At 36.8% G+C, this 12775-nt stretch overlaps 1 protein-coding gene across 1 annotated transcript in view; it reads right to left on the reverse strand.

Annotated features, from left to right (window-relative positions):
* The window catches only part of SLC41A2 (solute carrier family 41 member 2), a 35785-nt gene that overhangs the window by 3420 nt on the left and 19590 nt on the right, over nt 1-12775 (reverse strand). Inside the window, exons 8-9 of the mRNA XM_062491273.1 lie at nt 7721-7852; nt 6636-6784 (exon numbers count right to left, since the gene is read on the reverse strand). Coding sequence (XP_062347257.1) covers nt 6636-6784; nt 7721-7852 — 281 coding nt within the window. The remainder of the gene's footprint in view (nt 1-6635; nt 6785-7720; nt 7853-12775) is intronic.

Consider the following 12775-nt stretch of genomic DNA (forward strand, 5'->3'; position numbering starts at 1 on the left):
GATATTGAACTTGCTGACCCAAATTATGAATTTCAGATTGGAAATGGAACTGAATATGAATACTTAAATATGAATGAGCTTTACTATTTTGAAAGTTCAAATCTTATGACTGCAAGGCTAGAAATGGGAATATTACACACTACAAAGCAGGGTTTTTTTCTTTTGTTATTTTGCACAAAATTTTCATTCTTTCAAGGTTTTTAGATACTATAAGGAAACGTTAGGTGAAGAAAAGTTATTTTTGATCTTTTGTATGTAGTATACCAGTATTTTTTCATCATAAGAATAATCATAAGAAACAATTTCACATGATTCCTAAAACGGGAAAAGACTGAAACTCTATTATTTAAAATAAAAATACGTAACTCCTTCCAAATATTCTTAGTACTGTCTAGGCTTCCTATAGCCTAATTAATAAGTTGCAGGATGCTATAATATTTTATTGCTTCTTTCATCTGGAATGTCCATATGTCATCAGTGGATGCATGTCAAATTCACAGTGATAAAAGTGTAATATTCAAATGAAGAATATTTGTAAAGCAGAGTAGAATTGTTCACTTTTATATTAGACATTAGTTGCTTTGGTAAATGAATTCCAACACCAAGCTGGAAAATTAAACCGTTAAACTCCCTGTTGCTAGTACTGATGATTCCAGCTTAAATTTTTTCCATCTGAAGGTGCTTTACAAAATAGTTGCATTCTGTTACTTTAGACAGGAAACATATGTAAATAAATGGAGATAACCTCTTTTCAAATGTATTTTAAGTCTCCTTTACTTTCAAAATTACACTGACTCAAAATTTATCCATAACTTCACTATGAAAAGATCCTGCAATTACTGGACAAAACCCCTCACAAGTCTATGAAATTCAAAGGTAAGTTCATTTATTTGTTTTTTAAATTATGAGTAAAAAATCCCATTTAAGACTCTCTAAAGACTACTGTGTTCTGACTCTGTCATTCTCTCCAGAGTTACGATTTAAGTCTTCTAGTGGCTTTGACCCTCCATTAAGTTAATTTTCAAACTATACACTACATGTCTCCAATTTTAAATGGCTTTTGATGAAGTAGTAACTGTAAAGTGCTTGTAATAGATCTAACTGAACTTGCTGAGTTTCCATTGTCTACAGCCAGAAATCTGTAGTCAGTGAACTCTCAGAGCAGGAACTACACACATTTTTTAAAAGATAATTTTCTGCATGGCATTCTCTGGTTCTCTGGTGTCTATCATGTCCAGAGGGGACAAGTCACTGTTTCCTCCAAACAAAAAGAGATTTCCTTCAATGCCTGGCTGCAAGGAAACCACTGAACAGCAACTTTTATCCTGCTGCTGTTGTTTGTGTTGTAGCTAAGTGGCATCAGCTCCTCTAATGTACCCAAGTACCCAGACAGCACAGCATGCACTGATGTCACACTGAGACCTCTTTGAAGTAAAAAAGAGAATACTTCTTTAACTGAATTTTGCAAGAAGCGACTTTTTCTTCCCCCCTTAGATTTCAGTTTGAATCAAGTTTTTCAGATTGTCATCTTGATTTCTTTGTAGCTTTGCCAGACACGCTGGTTTGACCAAAACAGCCCTAACTTCAAGCTGTTTCTCAGCTAGCTGCTAGGATGTGTAACCCAGACCAGTAAGTGCTCTGGTATGCTCAGCCTGAAGTAGCTGAAGCACAACTCAGTGTGTCATGCTACGTACACGAGCACTGTGAGCTCAGCCCTCCGGAGGCAAAAATGACAAATAATCCCTGCTGTGACAGGGATTCTCCCACAGACAGGGAAGGAGCTGTTGGTACCCAGGGTCAGACCCCAGTGAGTCTGGCAAGTCTGCTTGTCATGCTGCAATGAGAAAGTACTGAACATACAGAACTCTCCAGATTGGGGCTGGACTTCCCATATTTCCTTGGAATATAGTCTCTTTAGCAGTTATATGCTCCATCTTTAGGAAATAACCTATCCTGTTAGATAAGGCAATATGTCCAATGCATCCATATTTTGTCCATAAACACAACCTTCCTTTTTTCTCTGTAATTTACAGTATATCCCACGAGTTATGTTTCCACATTAAAGAGGCCCATACCATCACTAGGATCCTCACATTGGTGTGAAATCCAAGATCTTTTTGATGTGAGCAGGAAGTTGTTACGAGCACTGCTGAATTTTTGGTTTTCTATTGCCCCAAAGAGCCCTGAAGCACTGCAAAAGTGACTTCACAGCTGTGCCTATCCTGACCTTCACCGGGTAAGAAGAATTTTGGAATTACTTATTTGCTTGGTAATAGCTCTGGGAATCTCCTATTGTTTGTTTATTCCCTGAGACTTTAACGTAACTGTGTGTTCAGATTTGGTCAGTAGGTGTGAAAATTCCTCAGAGGGCATTTTACTGGCTCAGTGAGAACATGCAGAGAACAGAGGCTGCCTTTGAGAGCCCCAAGCCAAGTGCCAGGACTGACAGCTTGGCAATTCCAGCACTGCTCTCCCTCTGCTGCAGCCTGACAAGACAAGGGATGAAACTCTGCCTGCTGCACAGCCTCATACAGGAAAAAAAAAATATACTTGTGTCTTTGTGAGGAATAAGAGGACTGTTTCTCATCTAATACAACCTTCACTGGTTACATGCCATAATTGTAGCTGCACGCAGTGTGCTGCTGCATGTCTGTAGCTTGTTTTTGTAATACTTTCAAGGAAAGAGTATTCCTCTAAAGCAGAGCCCATTCACCAAATCCAAAACACAATTACAGGCTTTATTCTGGGTTTGATTAGGCACATTGATACTGTACAGTGCATTGTGTGAAGCACCCAGCATACTTACAGGGTATACAATCCCTATAGCATTTTTTATTGTATTTTCCTATGGTGCTGCCACTCATAAACACAGAACAGCCTCTTCACTACAGAGTTAATTCGGACCTTTTAAACTTCAGCCTAAAATTTTTACGTGAATGCAGATTAATATAAATATGTGTGCAGTTTTCCTCCCTTCATAGAAAAATAATTGTGAAATCCCAGCCCCACTAAAGATAGAGTACAGCCTTGGATATCACTACAATCAATTTATAAATTTAATCAAAGAACATTTCAAGAATATATATTTATTTAAAGAACAGAAACAGCTGTACTATTAAGGGCAGGAAAATGAAAATGAAATATTTTTTTTCTCCTTTTTCTTAAGCCTAGAAACCCAGAACTATTTTGTTCACAAAGAATCAAAAAGAATGCAAATCATAGCTCTGGCTATTCATATTATTTAAAATGTACTTAAATATCTTAATGTACTTTATCATACTTAAAATATCTTAATGTAACGATCTTTAGAAAAAATCCTACACATTCAGTGAAACTGTACTTTATTACACTGCATATTTTCAGTCAATAAAAATGGAATCATGCTATTGATAATACATCATGGCATATTAATTATTTAGTTCCCATAAATAGCTTATTTAAATGACATGCCATGGAGAAAATATCTAAGAATATCTCAGAACAGGTAGGGAGAAGAGATGAAAGAAGCTGGTAGGCCTGGGTGTTGAAAAAACAACAAGCAAACAATGAAAGATTTAGATGAAAATTAAACTAACTCTCTGACTGGAACTTCAGTAATACTGCATAGAAATTTCAGTGCAAATAAATTCCATTTTTATCACTTTGGGATGGATAGTGAAGTTTACAGGCAATTTGAAAAGTCTTGTCAAAATGTGAAATAGAATTAATATATATGTTACAGTTTTACTGTAGAAATAATGTGGGATACCATAAACTGAAAGAGACAAATATAAAAGGAATAATCAATATCTTTGCATTAATATTTTCTTGATTTTTTTCCCATTTACTCCAACATTCCATTTGGAATTCTATGTTTGCCATTCCTCTAATCCTTTCCTCTCCATTTTAAATAAACAGAGCTGGGCAGTCAGAAATAATAAATAGAATCAATGTCAATTAATAAGCTATTGCAGTCCACTGTAAAATATGTCATTAAATGATTCAACATCTTACAATAGCCACTTGAATTTTAAAGACAGAAAATTCATTTAATTTCTGCTGTTATTTTTTTAATATAGTGAGGAAAAACCTACATAGGCAATAGGTATTTTGCCCTAATCATTTTCAGCATCCCTTTCTGCCCCCAGTTCAACCCAAATAAGGAATGGCAAAGGGCAAAGCAGTGATATCAAACCTCCTTACAGGACTGACTATAATTAACTCCTACCTTTGGGAATCACTGTTTTCTGCTAAATTATCGTCTACCACCTCAAATATAAAATATCCAGCTTGCAAGTAGGATTGTAATTTTTGACATTCATCTTCATATACCTGCCATGCATAGTGAAAATAAATACAAAGTCCAATATATTACAAAAAAGGCCTAGAATGCAGATCTCTTGCTGCTCAAAAGACTTTCAATGCATTTGGTTTTTTTCTTAATTGGAATAATGATGCTTAACTGTGAGGTTTTTCAGTTTTACAGCAGAACTGGAAAAGCTCTCACTGAGAGGGCAAAAATACAGAGTTCAGGAAAAGTAAGATCAGAAGCTGTTAGGTTATGCCAAAAGAAATGGCAGCTTGAAAACTATTTTTGCTTATTCCAGGTGCATAGATGATGTCACTGCACGAATGAGTACAAATATTTAAGTGCTTTCCTTGAGAAAGGAGAAACTTCAAAGCATGAAACTGCAGTATGGAAGTAATTCAGACCAACAGGTAAATAAAATGTGTTGAAGATTTAAGGATTAAAGCAAACGTCATTTCTCTGAAAACTAAATCTGCTCTAATTAGAGGTATGCAACACTACAATAATCACTGCTAGAAAAATACCAGAATAATTCAAATGGGGAAAGGAATCTATTGAACATTTTCAGGTCTTAAAAACCTAGGTGTTTCAAATTGTAAATATGTCAAGACCCATGAGAAGTTATAGTTTGCAATACTGGTACTCAGTTTCCAAGTAAATGCATCTCAAAACAACTTTTATGACTTAAGACAGAAGATAAACGGGGGGGCGGGGGGGGGGGGTGAGGGGAAATCCATAAAAGGGAGCAGGGAAAAAGAAGGGAAAAGCTCTTTGTCTTCTTTATTGGTGAAAAATCAAGAAAATCAGGTGTGGCCACTGCAATAGAGATACATGACTAAAATTCGAATACTCCAATCAGATCCTGAATTAATGAAAATGCAACTTTACACCTGTATACATGCTGCTGCTGGGTCTGAATTACCATGTAATTTGAAAGTCCTGCCATATGGCCTTAACTTGGTTTTCACATGAAAACCTGAATTTTCTGCATTTCCAAAGCCTTGCTGTTGAAGTAAAAGTGTCCCTAAACATGCTGTCACTGCAGTTCAGTGAGCAGGAGGACTGGATTTATGAATTCAGATTGATTCTCATGGGAAATCTTGGAAGTTTAATACTAACAGAAATCCCATTGCAGCCTTACAGCCAGGGGCTCTTGCCCCAACCCAGACAGGACTGATAGAGTAAAGGAATGGCATCATTTCCTCAGGAAAACACATTATTATAAAACAAGTGATAAGGCTGGAAACTAGGAATATTATCTTAGAGGAAAATGAAAAGTAATTTATGTCTTGTAGGGTGATATTCTCTGTCTTGCAAAGGTTGAAACATTACCAGTCACGTCCTACCAGAAAGGTAGAAAATTCTCATATGAAATAGTAACAGTTTTTGAAACCTGTCCTTATTGAAATAGTAGTGTGATAAATAACGGGACAATTCAGAACATTAAAAATTATAATTTTATTAAGGATTGACCTGTTTACAATGTTGTTTGTGTTCTAAAACTAAATTGGTCACATTTTTCGAAGCAGTATGTATATTTAAATTGTGGATATTTCAACTACACTTTTACTGTGTAACACAAACAGTCACTTTTTGGTTTTAAGGTGTAATGGAACATTATAGCTAATTCAGGCAGGTTATCCCTAAAAAAAATTAGCGTGACTTTAATGAAACTTTTAGTTTTGTATTGGTGATTTCTCAAAATGAAATCATTTCACCTTGAGACATTGCTATTTCAAAAGGCATCTTTCAAGAACTGCCCTTGCTGAGTATGAACAGAACACTAGGTAAAACAGCCAAATAAGGTAACAAAGTTTGACAATTAATGCAACTACAATTTCTTGTACAGTATTTGCTGTCATATTAATTTAAACTAATAAATATTAAGAACACACCACGGAAGCTGTAATATTTTCTTCTACTGGACTATATTAGCTAAAACAATAATGTGAACCATTTTTGGAGATTTCTTCAAGAGTTTTCCTTGATTTTCCTTATTCATAAATGCTACCTTTCCTTCTTTCCATTTCCCCTCCCTTCTTTCCATTTCCCCTCTAGCTGATTAAAATGAAGGGAATGTTTAGATGCAGTGGTTGCAAACGTATGTGCAAGATGCATGACAAGGAGATAATGCAGTTAAGTATGTTCTGAAAAGCACTCACAACAAGACACCTGTGTAAGCTGTGTATTTGTGGAGATCATCACCCATTTCAGAGCTGTGCTGAAAGCCTCCATTCAAACACACCTTCTTGTACCATTCATGAGATTTCAGATACCAGAAAAAAAAACCTATTTTCTTCAAGAACTTGATTTTATACAAGTATTTGCCAGCTGTACTTATTCTTACCTGTAGCAGAGCTGCAAACAAATATACTGCTATAAAGATGGGGGTTAAGGAAGTATGTCCACTTTTCATCAAGTGGATAGTGTACAAGAAAATCAGGTGTCCAGGAATCACCAAGAGAAGCAGAACTTGAGCTGATTTGTTATTTACTCCTACAATAAAAAAAAAAGGAAGAAAAAGAAAAAAAATTTGGTCAAGCTCTTAAATTATTAAATTAGATTTTTATTCATTTCAATATAAAACACTCGTATTTTTGGAATTCCACAGCATTGGCTACTGTGGAGGAGCAGGCATTATTTTCCACTAGAAGACTCCTTGAGGAATTTCACTGTCTTCCAGAAAAGGTAAGCAGAACCATTCTGGAAAAGGCTGCAAACTGCCTTCATTCTGTGCTCATGTAATACCATCTACATTTTGGACGTCCTAAAGTCTTAGCAGGAAAGAGGATCTTTTGGACTTCATATTCAAGACATCCTCAAAAATGCCTTATATTTCTAAAAAGTAATCCCACATTTACCACTTCCACATCGGTTTCAGTTCATTTAATAAATATGGAAGTGTAATACATGGTGGTGACACATTACATTTCACCACAGTTACTACATCATTAGGAAAGTGGGAAATACAGGGGAGGAATAAGCTGTGAAGAAACAATCTAGAGAGAGAATGGCAAACTGGAAATGGAAAGCAGGGATAGGGATTTGGATTTGTAATAATGTCTGATACAATGTTTGGCCCTAACAGGAAATTGGTTTGAACTGCAGAAGGCAGACAAAAGTTTGGAGCAGGCAAAGAAGCCAAGGAAAGTTGAAGCCTGAAACCTTTCTGAGTGGGAATCCTGGTGTCCTGCCTCACCAGCCCTTGCCAGGGCTTCACCCTTCCCTGTGCTCCTCTCTACTCATCCACCCCTCAGGGAGTTTCTTCTCATTCTCACACAAATAGCTGCAGGCAAAGAAAACTGCCAAGCCTCACCAGCCTCTGAGTTGCACACAGCAAGCTGAGCTCATTGCCATTTCTCACTGCTGGAACAGTCTGGCATACAGAGCTGCAGAGATGTGAGACAGGATTTTTAACTGACTGAGACATACCTGTACCACAGTATGTTCTGCACGGGTAATAGCAACCCTTGGCCTCTTCTGGCAGCTCTCCAGGAATGCTATGTAAATGGAGGTAGGTAGAAATTCTGCTAGCTTGAATAGCTACTAGATTGCCACCAATACCTGAAATGCAAAAGGGAACCAATGAAAAATGTTCAACTATTTTTTTTCCTCTAGTAGGCAATATTTTTTGCATACTTACCAACTTCCTCTATGTTTATCAAAGCACCTTACATATAAAAGTCAAAATGAGAAATATCTTTAGAATGCATATTAGTTGTAGACAGACTGCCAATCATTAAAATAAGTCCAAAAAATGTGGGCTACAGTTTAATTTATCACTGGGTATTTGGAGATCAGTTTTGAATCATGGTAAGTGCAAGAAATTCAAAACCTCCCAAAAGGTTCAATCTTATGCTTTCTCATAGGTGAAACTCCCTTTTATCACTGCCTCTTGGGAAATCCCTCTTGGATCACCAGAAGTGTGACATAGTTGTGCTACTGCTGGATTACCTCCCTAGGTCAGCATTCCTGGCCAGGGTAAGTAATGGAAGCAGATATGCTCACTACCACAAACATAAATGCAGATTTCACACACAGATCCACAGGGCTGGAAAAGGCTTCCAGAGTGAATGTATTCAACATATTCATTCCCCTCTGACACAAAGCATGAGTAACTCTAGTCTTCTGCCACTCATAATTCAGGCTGAAAGAACAAGGTGAGTGTCTGAATACATGATTGTTAAAAAAATGGTAGTGATGGAGATTCCACTTTCTTTCTGAAAAGGGGCAATGTGTACAAGTTGTGTCAGCAGAGCATTCATCTCAATATTAAAAAAAAAAGAAATTTCTTATAGTGAGAAAAATCATTCACTGGAACAACCACCCCAGGGATGTGGTGGAGTCCACTTCACTGGAGGTTTTTGAGACATGACTGGATCAGGTGCTAGAAAATCTCATCCAGGCTCCCTTTCTCACATAAGGTTGAGCCAGATGACATTTCAAGATTCCTCCCATTCTGGGCTGTTTCACGTTCTATGAATTTTTACTTCAATGAGCAGAAAACTAAAAAAACTTGTTATATCCACATGGCAGAATGCAGTAAGATGAAACCCTCCTATTATTATACTCGAGCTGTCTACTTGCATATCAAGCACATACTTTTTCTTTCCCCAATTCAGATGCTTTACATAGCAATGAGCTGGTCTGAGAAGAAGTAAAATTGATGCACATCTTGTCCCCACTTCAGGAGAAAGGCCTCGTTTATTGTAGTTGAATTAATTTGTTTATCTGATGCTTATGGCTTTGTCTGGTTGCAGAACAAGTGTTTGTGGCGACCCTGTTTGCTAAATTCTTTTGGTGACTATGGAGTGGTTGGCACAGAGATCTAACTGAGATCTGAAAGGAGATGTCCTGCCTCACTGCTCCTTAAAGACAGTAAATGGCTGAAGCTAACAAGGAAGTAGGTCTTTTAAACAAAAAAAACCCCTTCAGATACAAACCAGGAAATGCACATTCCCTTGTATCAGGAGATACAAGGATAAAAGATAAACTAGCAAAAGGCTGAGTGAGAGTTTGCAAAGAAAATTAAAATAGCAGTAGCTCTTTTTTCAGATGAGCTACAGAAAAAGTAGCAAAGTAAGGGATTTATCTAAACTACAAAAGGTTTTAAAATATTAAAGCAAATCTAAATAGGACTCAAAGTCTGTCCTTCGATTGAGAACAATAAATTGGAGATTTCAGACTAAGGAGAATAAGGTACAGAAAGACAGGCAGAAGTAAAATTAAGGATCGATGCACGATATTTGGAGGGGGATTAGATAATTTCAGTGACTGAATTATGAAAAGCTGTTATGTAAAACCATTTCTTAATAGAGCTACAAAATTGGGGATAATGCCATATGACTGGAAAATACAAAATAGTTTCTGCTAAAAAAGAGGACATAAAGGCAATCTGGGTAATTATAATCAGGCTAACAACTGCAATAACTGATATATTCACAAGACAAAAAATTAGTAAAATATTCTGCCATTATTTGCTTCTCTTATAGCACTACAAAAAGAAATAAAGGATAGAAGTACATAGGGCTGGTTTGAGTTTTGTAGCAATGCGACTAAAAATCACTTTGGTACGACTCTCTAGATTTTAAGTATTTCCTAGGATGTATGTAATTTCCTTTAGTGACTGGTAATTATTTGCTTCAACAAATTCAGACACTCAGAAACATGATAGGTGGTCTGAACTTTTTTCCCTAGTTAATAATAAGGGAAACTGTACGAGATAAAAAAATTAAGAAAAATACAAATAAATTCACTTGAAATGGTGATTAAAAAATCTGTCTGGATAACAGATATTGAGAAGTCTGTGAAAGAATGTGTAAGATTGGTTGTCAATCCTTTGATGGAGAGCTATTAATGACAAACCTTTTCACTTTTATAACTATCATTTAGAGAAAGTACTCCCCAAGCCCTATTGCTCATGTAGATAGCAAGAAATTACTGACAGGTATCAAAAGTGATTCTAAAACAAACTGGCCAGCCATGGAATACTGGTAAAGGAGGTATTAGCTGCTCTGCAAAGGAAGATGACAAGCTAACCAGAACAGCCAGTGTGGGGTGTGATCTCAAGAGGTGCAACTAATTGCTGCTGCATTGAACAATCTATTTTATCTAAATGGAAATGAAATATTTGTATTTTCAGCCAAATTATTTTCAATTTTATTTTTATGAGCCTCAGTAACCTAATATTAGTGGTATAATTTGAACTCACAAAGACAGCCAGGTACAGTAAAGCATAAATTCTTCTACAATCCATACAACCTGCTCAGACTCAGTCAGCCAACAATATATGGTGGTGACAGCAGCAGTGACACTGTATTTTAGTTCTGTCCATTAACCTACCAATTACCCTAATTATTTTTGGACTTTTGGGCCAATTTCAACCATGTCTGACACCAGGATAGACATGCTAACTACTTCCAGGCACGGTTAAACAATCGACCAAAAACAAAACAGTGACTAGATAAATAAAGGAAAAGATCCAAACCCATGTTCTATATGAGACAAAGACAGTAATATGTTATATAGTTCATGGAATAAGCATAAGCAGAGCAGCTGGCCAGTCAGTACTTGGCTTGGAGCAAGGCATGATGCCTCTGGCTCAGCCAAGAGCTCAGTGAGACAGAAGAGGAATGGCAATGCTGTGGAAAGCAGAGGGAAACTGGAGAGAATGTTATCAGCAGCAGGTACAGCAGGAACACGAGGCAATAGGGAACACTGCAGGTTGAAAAGTCTGTCTAAAAATTTGTATCTCAGGATACAAATGAGAAAAGAATCAGGTTTCACCATTCTGCTGGTCACAGAATGACTCGTAGTAGGCTGAATGAATCACTTGGATGTGTACAGAGATACTCAGTTTGTTTGGTAACAGCAGCTACTGTGCATGTGCAGTTACCATCCCAGCTATACCAGATTAATCAGTTCCCTGCAAGAAGCAGAAAACATAAAGCTGCGTAGGCTGGCAAGATGTCGATATGCAAAACTGATAATTTCTCAGCATCTTCTAAATGTATATAATGGTCACATGCTCAGTAGCTGCTCATATTATTAAAAGCTCTGTAGATATATATGAGGACTGTTTGCATGAACATCTGATTAATTCAGAAACTTTTCTCCTGGAAAACACCATTGCAGCCATCCTAGCAAATACTAAATTTGCAAAGACTTACTTCTTTAGTTTCCTTTCATTTTTGCAAGAACTACAACATAGGGGGAAACTATTCAATTCAAAAGTAAAATCCAGCAATTACTACTTCATTCCTCTCAGAACAGCAAATGTGTTCAACATGAGAGTGCTGCTTTGTCAATAAGCAGAGGAGATGTTGTCTGCTAGAGTGAGAGAGATGTCACACTGACTTACAAATTTGAAAGAAAATTAAAAACTCATCATTTTATCAAGGCAGTTTAGGGCTAAGCAAGAACATTTCTTGTAAAAAATGTTATCACAAGTCTTTTGTCTGACAAGCACAGGAAACCATATTGAGAGTAGAGCCAAAACCATGCCATGTATTCGCAAACAGGCCTAGGGGCACGATTCTATTAATCATCATCTGGTAAAATGAAACTTTTTCTAATAATAGAGCTAACCATGTTAGTCAGAAAACCACTTTAAAGCACTTTACATCAAGGAGTCTTGATACTTCAAAGCAAATCTGTGTCTCATAACTCAGTGCAGGTAAAAAAACCAAGAAGTTAAGGGAAGCTGGATCTTGCTGATGCGGATCAGTCTGATATCATCCACAGCTCTGGGCTGGTTTGTCCCTTGGATCATACACTGCACTTTTTGATAAATAGAGTAAGGTTTTTCAGAGAATACTGGGAGGAGGAGTTGATAAACCAGAGGGCTGTGCTGCCATTCAGAGGGAACTGGATAGACTGAAGAGCTGGGTCAAGAGAAATCTCCTGAAATTCAACAAAAGGAAGTGCAAAGTCCTCCATCTGAGTAGGAATAACCCCATGCACCATGTTATTAATTACCAGTAAAAAATTGTGGTTTAAGTACTTGTTTAGTACAAGGGGAGAACTGTACAATAGGCAACATAAAATTTTCAGATCAGTATTCAACTACCTTACGTATGAAGTCCCTTTCTATAGGTCCCCATCTCATTCTTCTTTTTTTTATTACTCATTTCCTTAAATACATTTAATTGAAGAATTGTTCCTGTGGAAAACTGCCTCCAATGAGAGTACTGAGAACACCAGATAAAGTGAACTTACTCATCTTTAATGACCACTGCTGTAACTGTCCATGATGAAAATGTAAATAGTTGCATGATGAGGCACATAAAAAAAATTGTGTAAGAACAGGCAAAGCAAACCTGAGATTAAAGGTTTCTAGAAACCCAGTTCTATGGAGAGGGATTAATCAGTCACAGGATACTGTGTTGTTCCCAAGCACCTATAATACAACTTGTGCAATGGGCCTAAAATCAGTTAATACCTACTAAGGGGAGAATTAGGCCAACATAATTCCCAAACTGATGTTTC

The sequence above is a fragment of the Cinclus cinclus genome, chromosome 4 (assembly GCF_963662255.1).
Source record: "Cinclus cinclus chromosome 4, bCinCin1.1, whole genome shotgun sequence".
Taxonomy (NCBI): domain Eukaryota; kingdom Metazoa; phylum Chordata; class Aves; order Passeriformes; family Cinclidae; genus Cinclus; species Cinclus cinclus.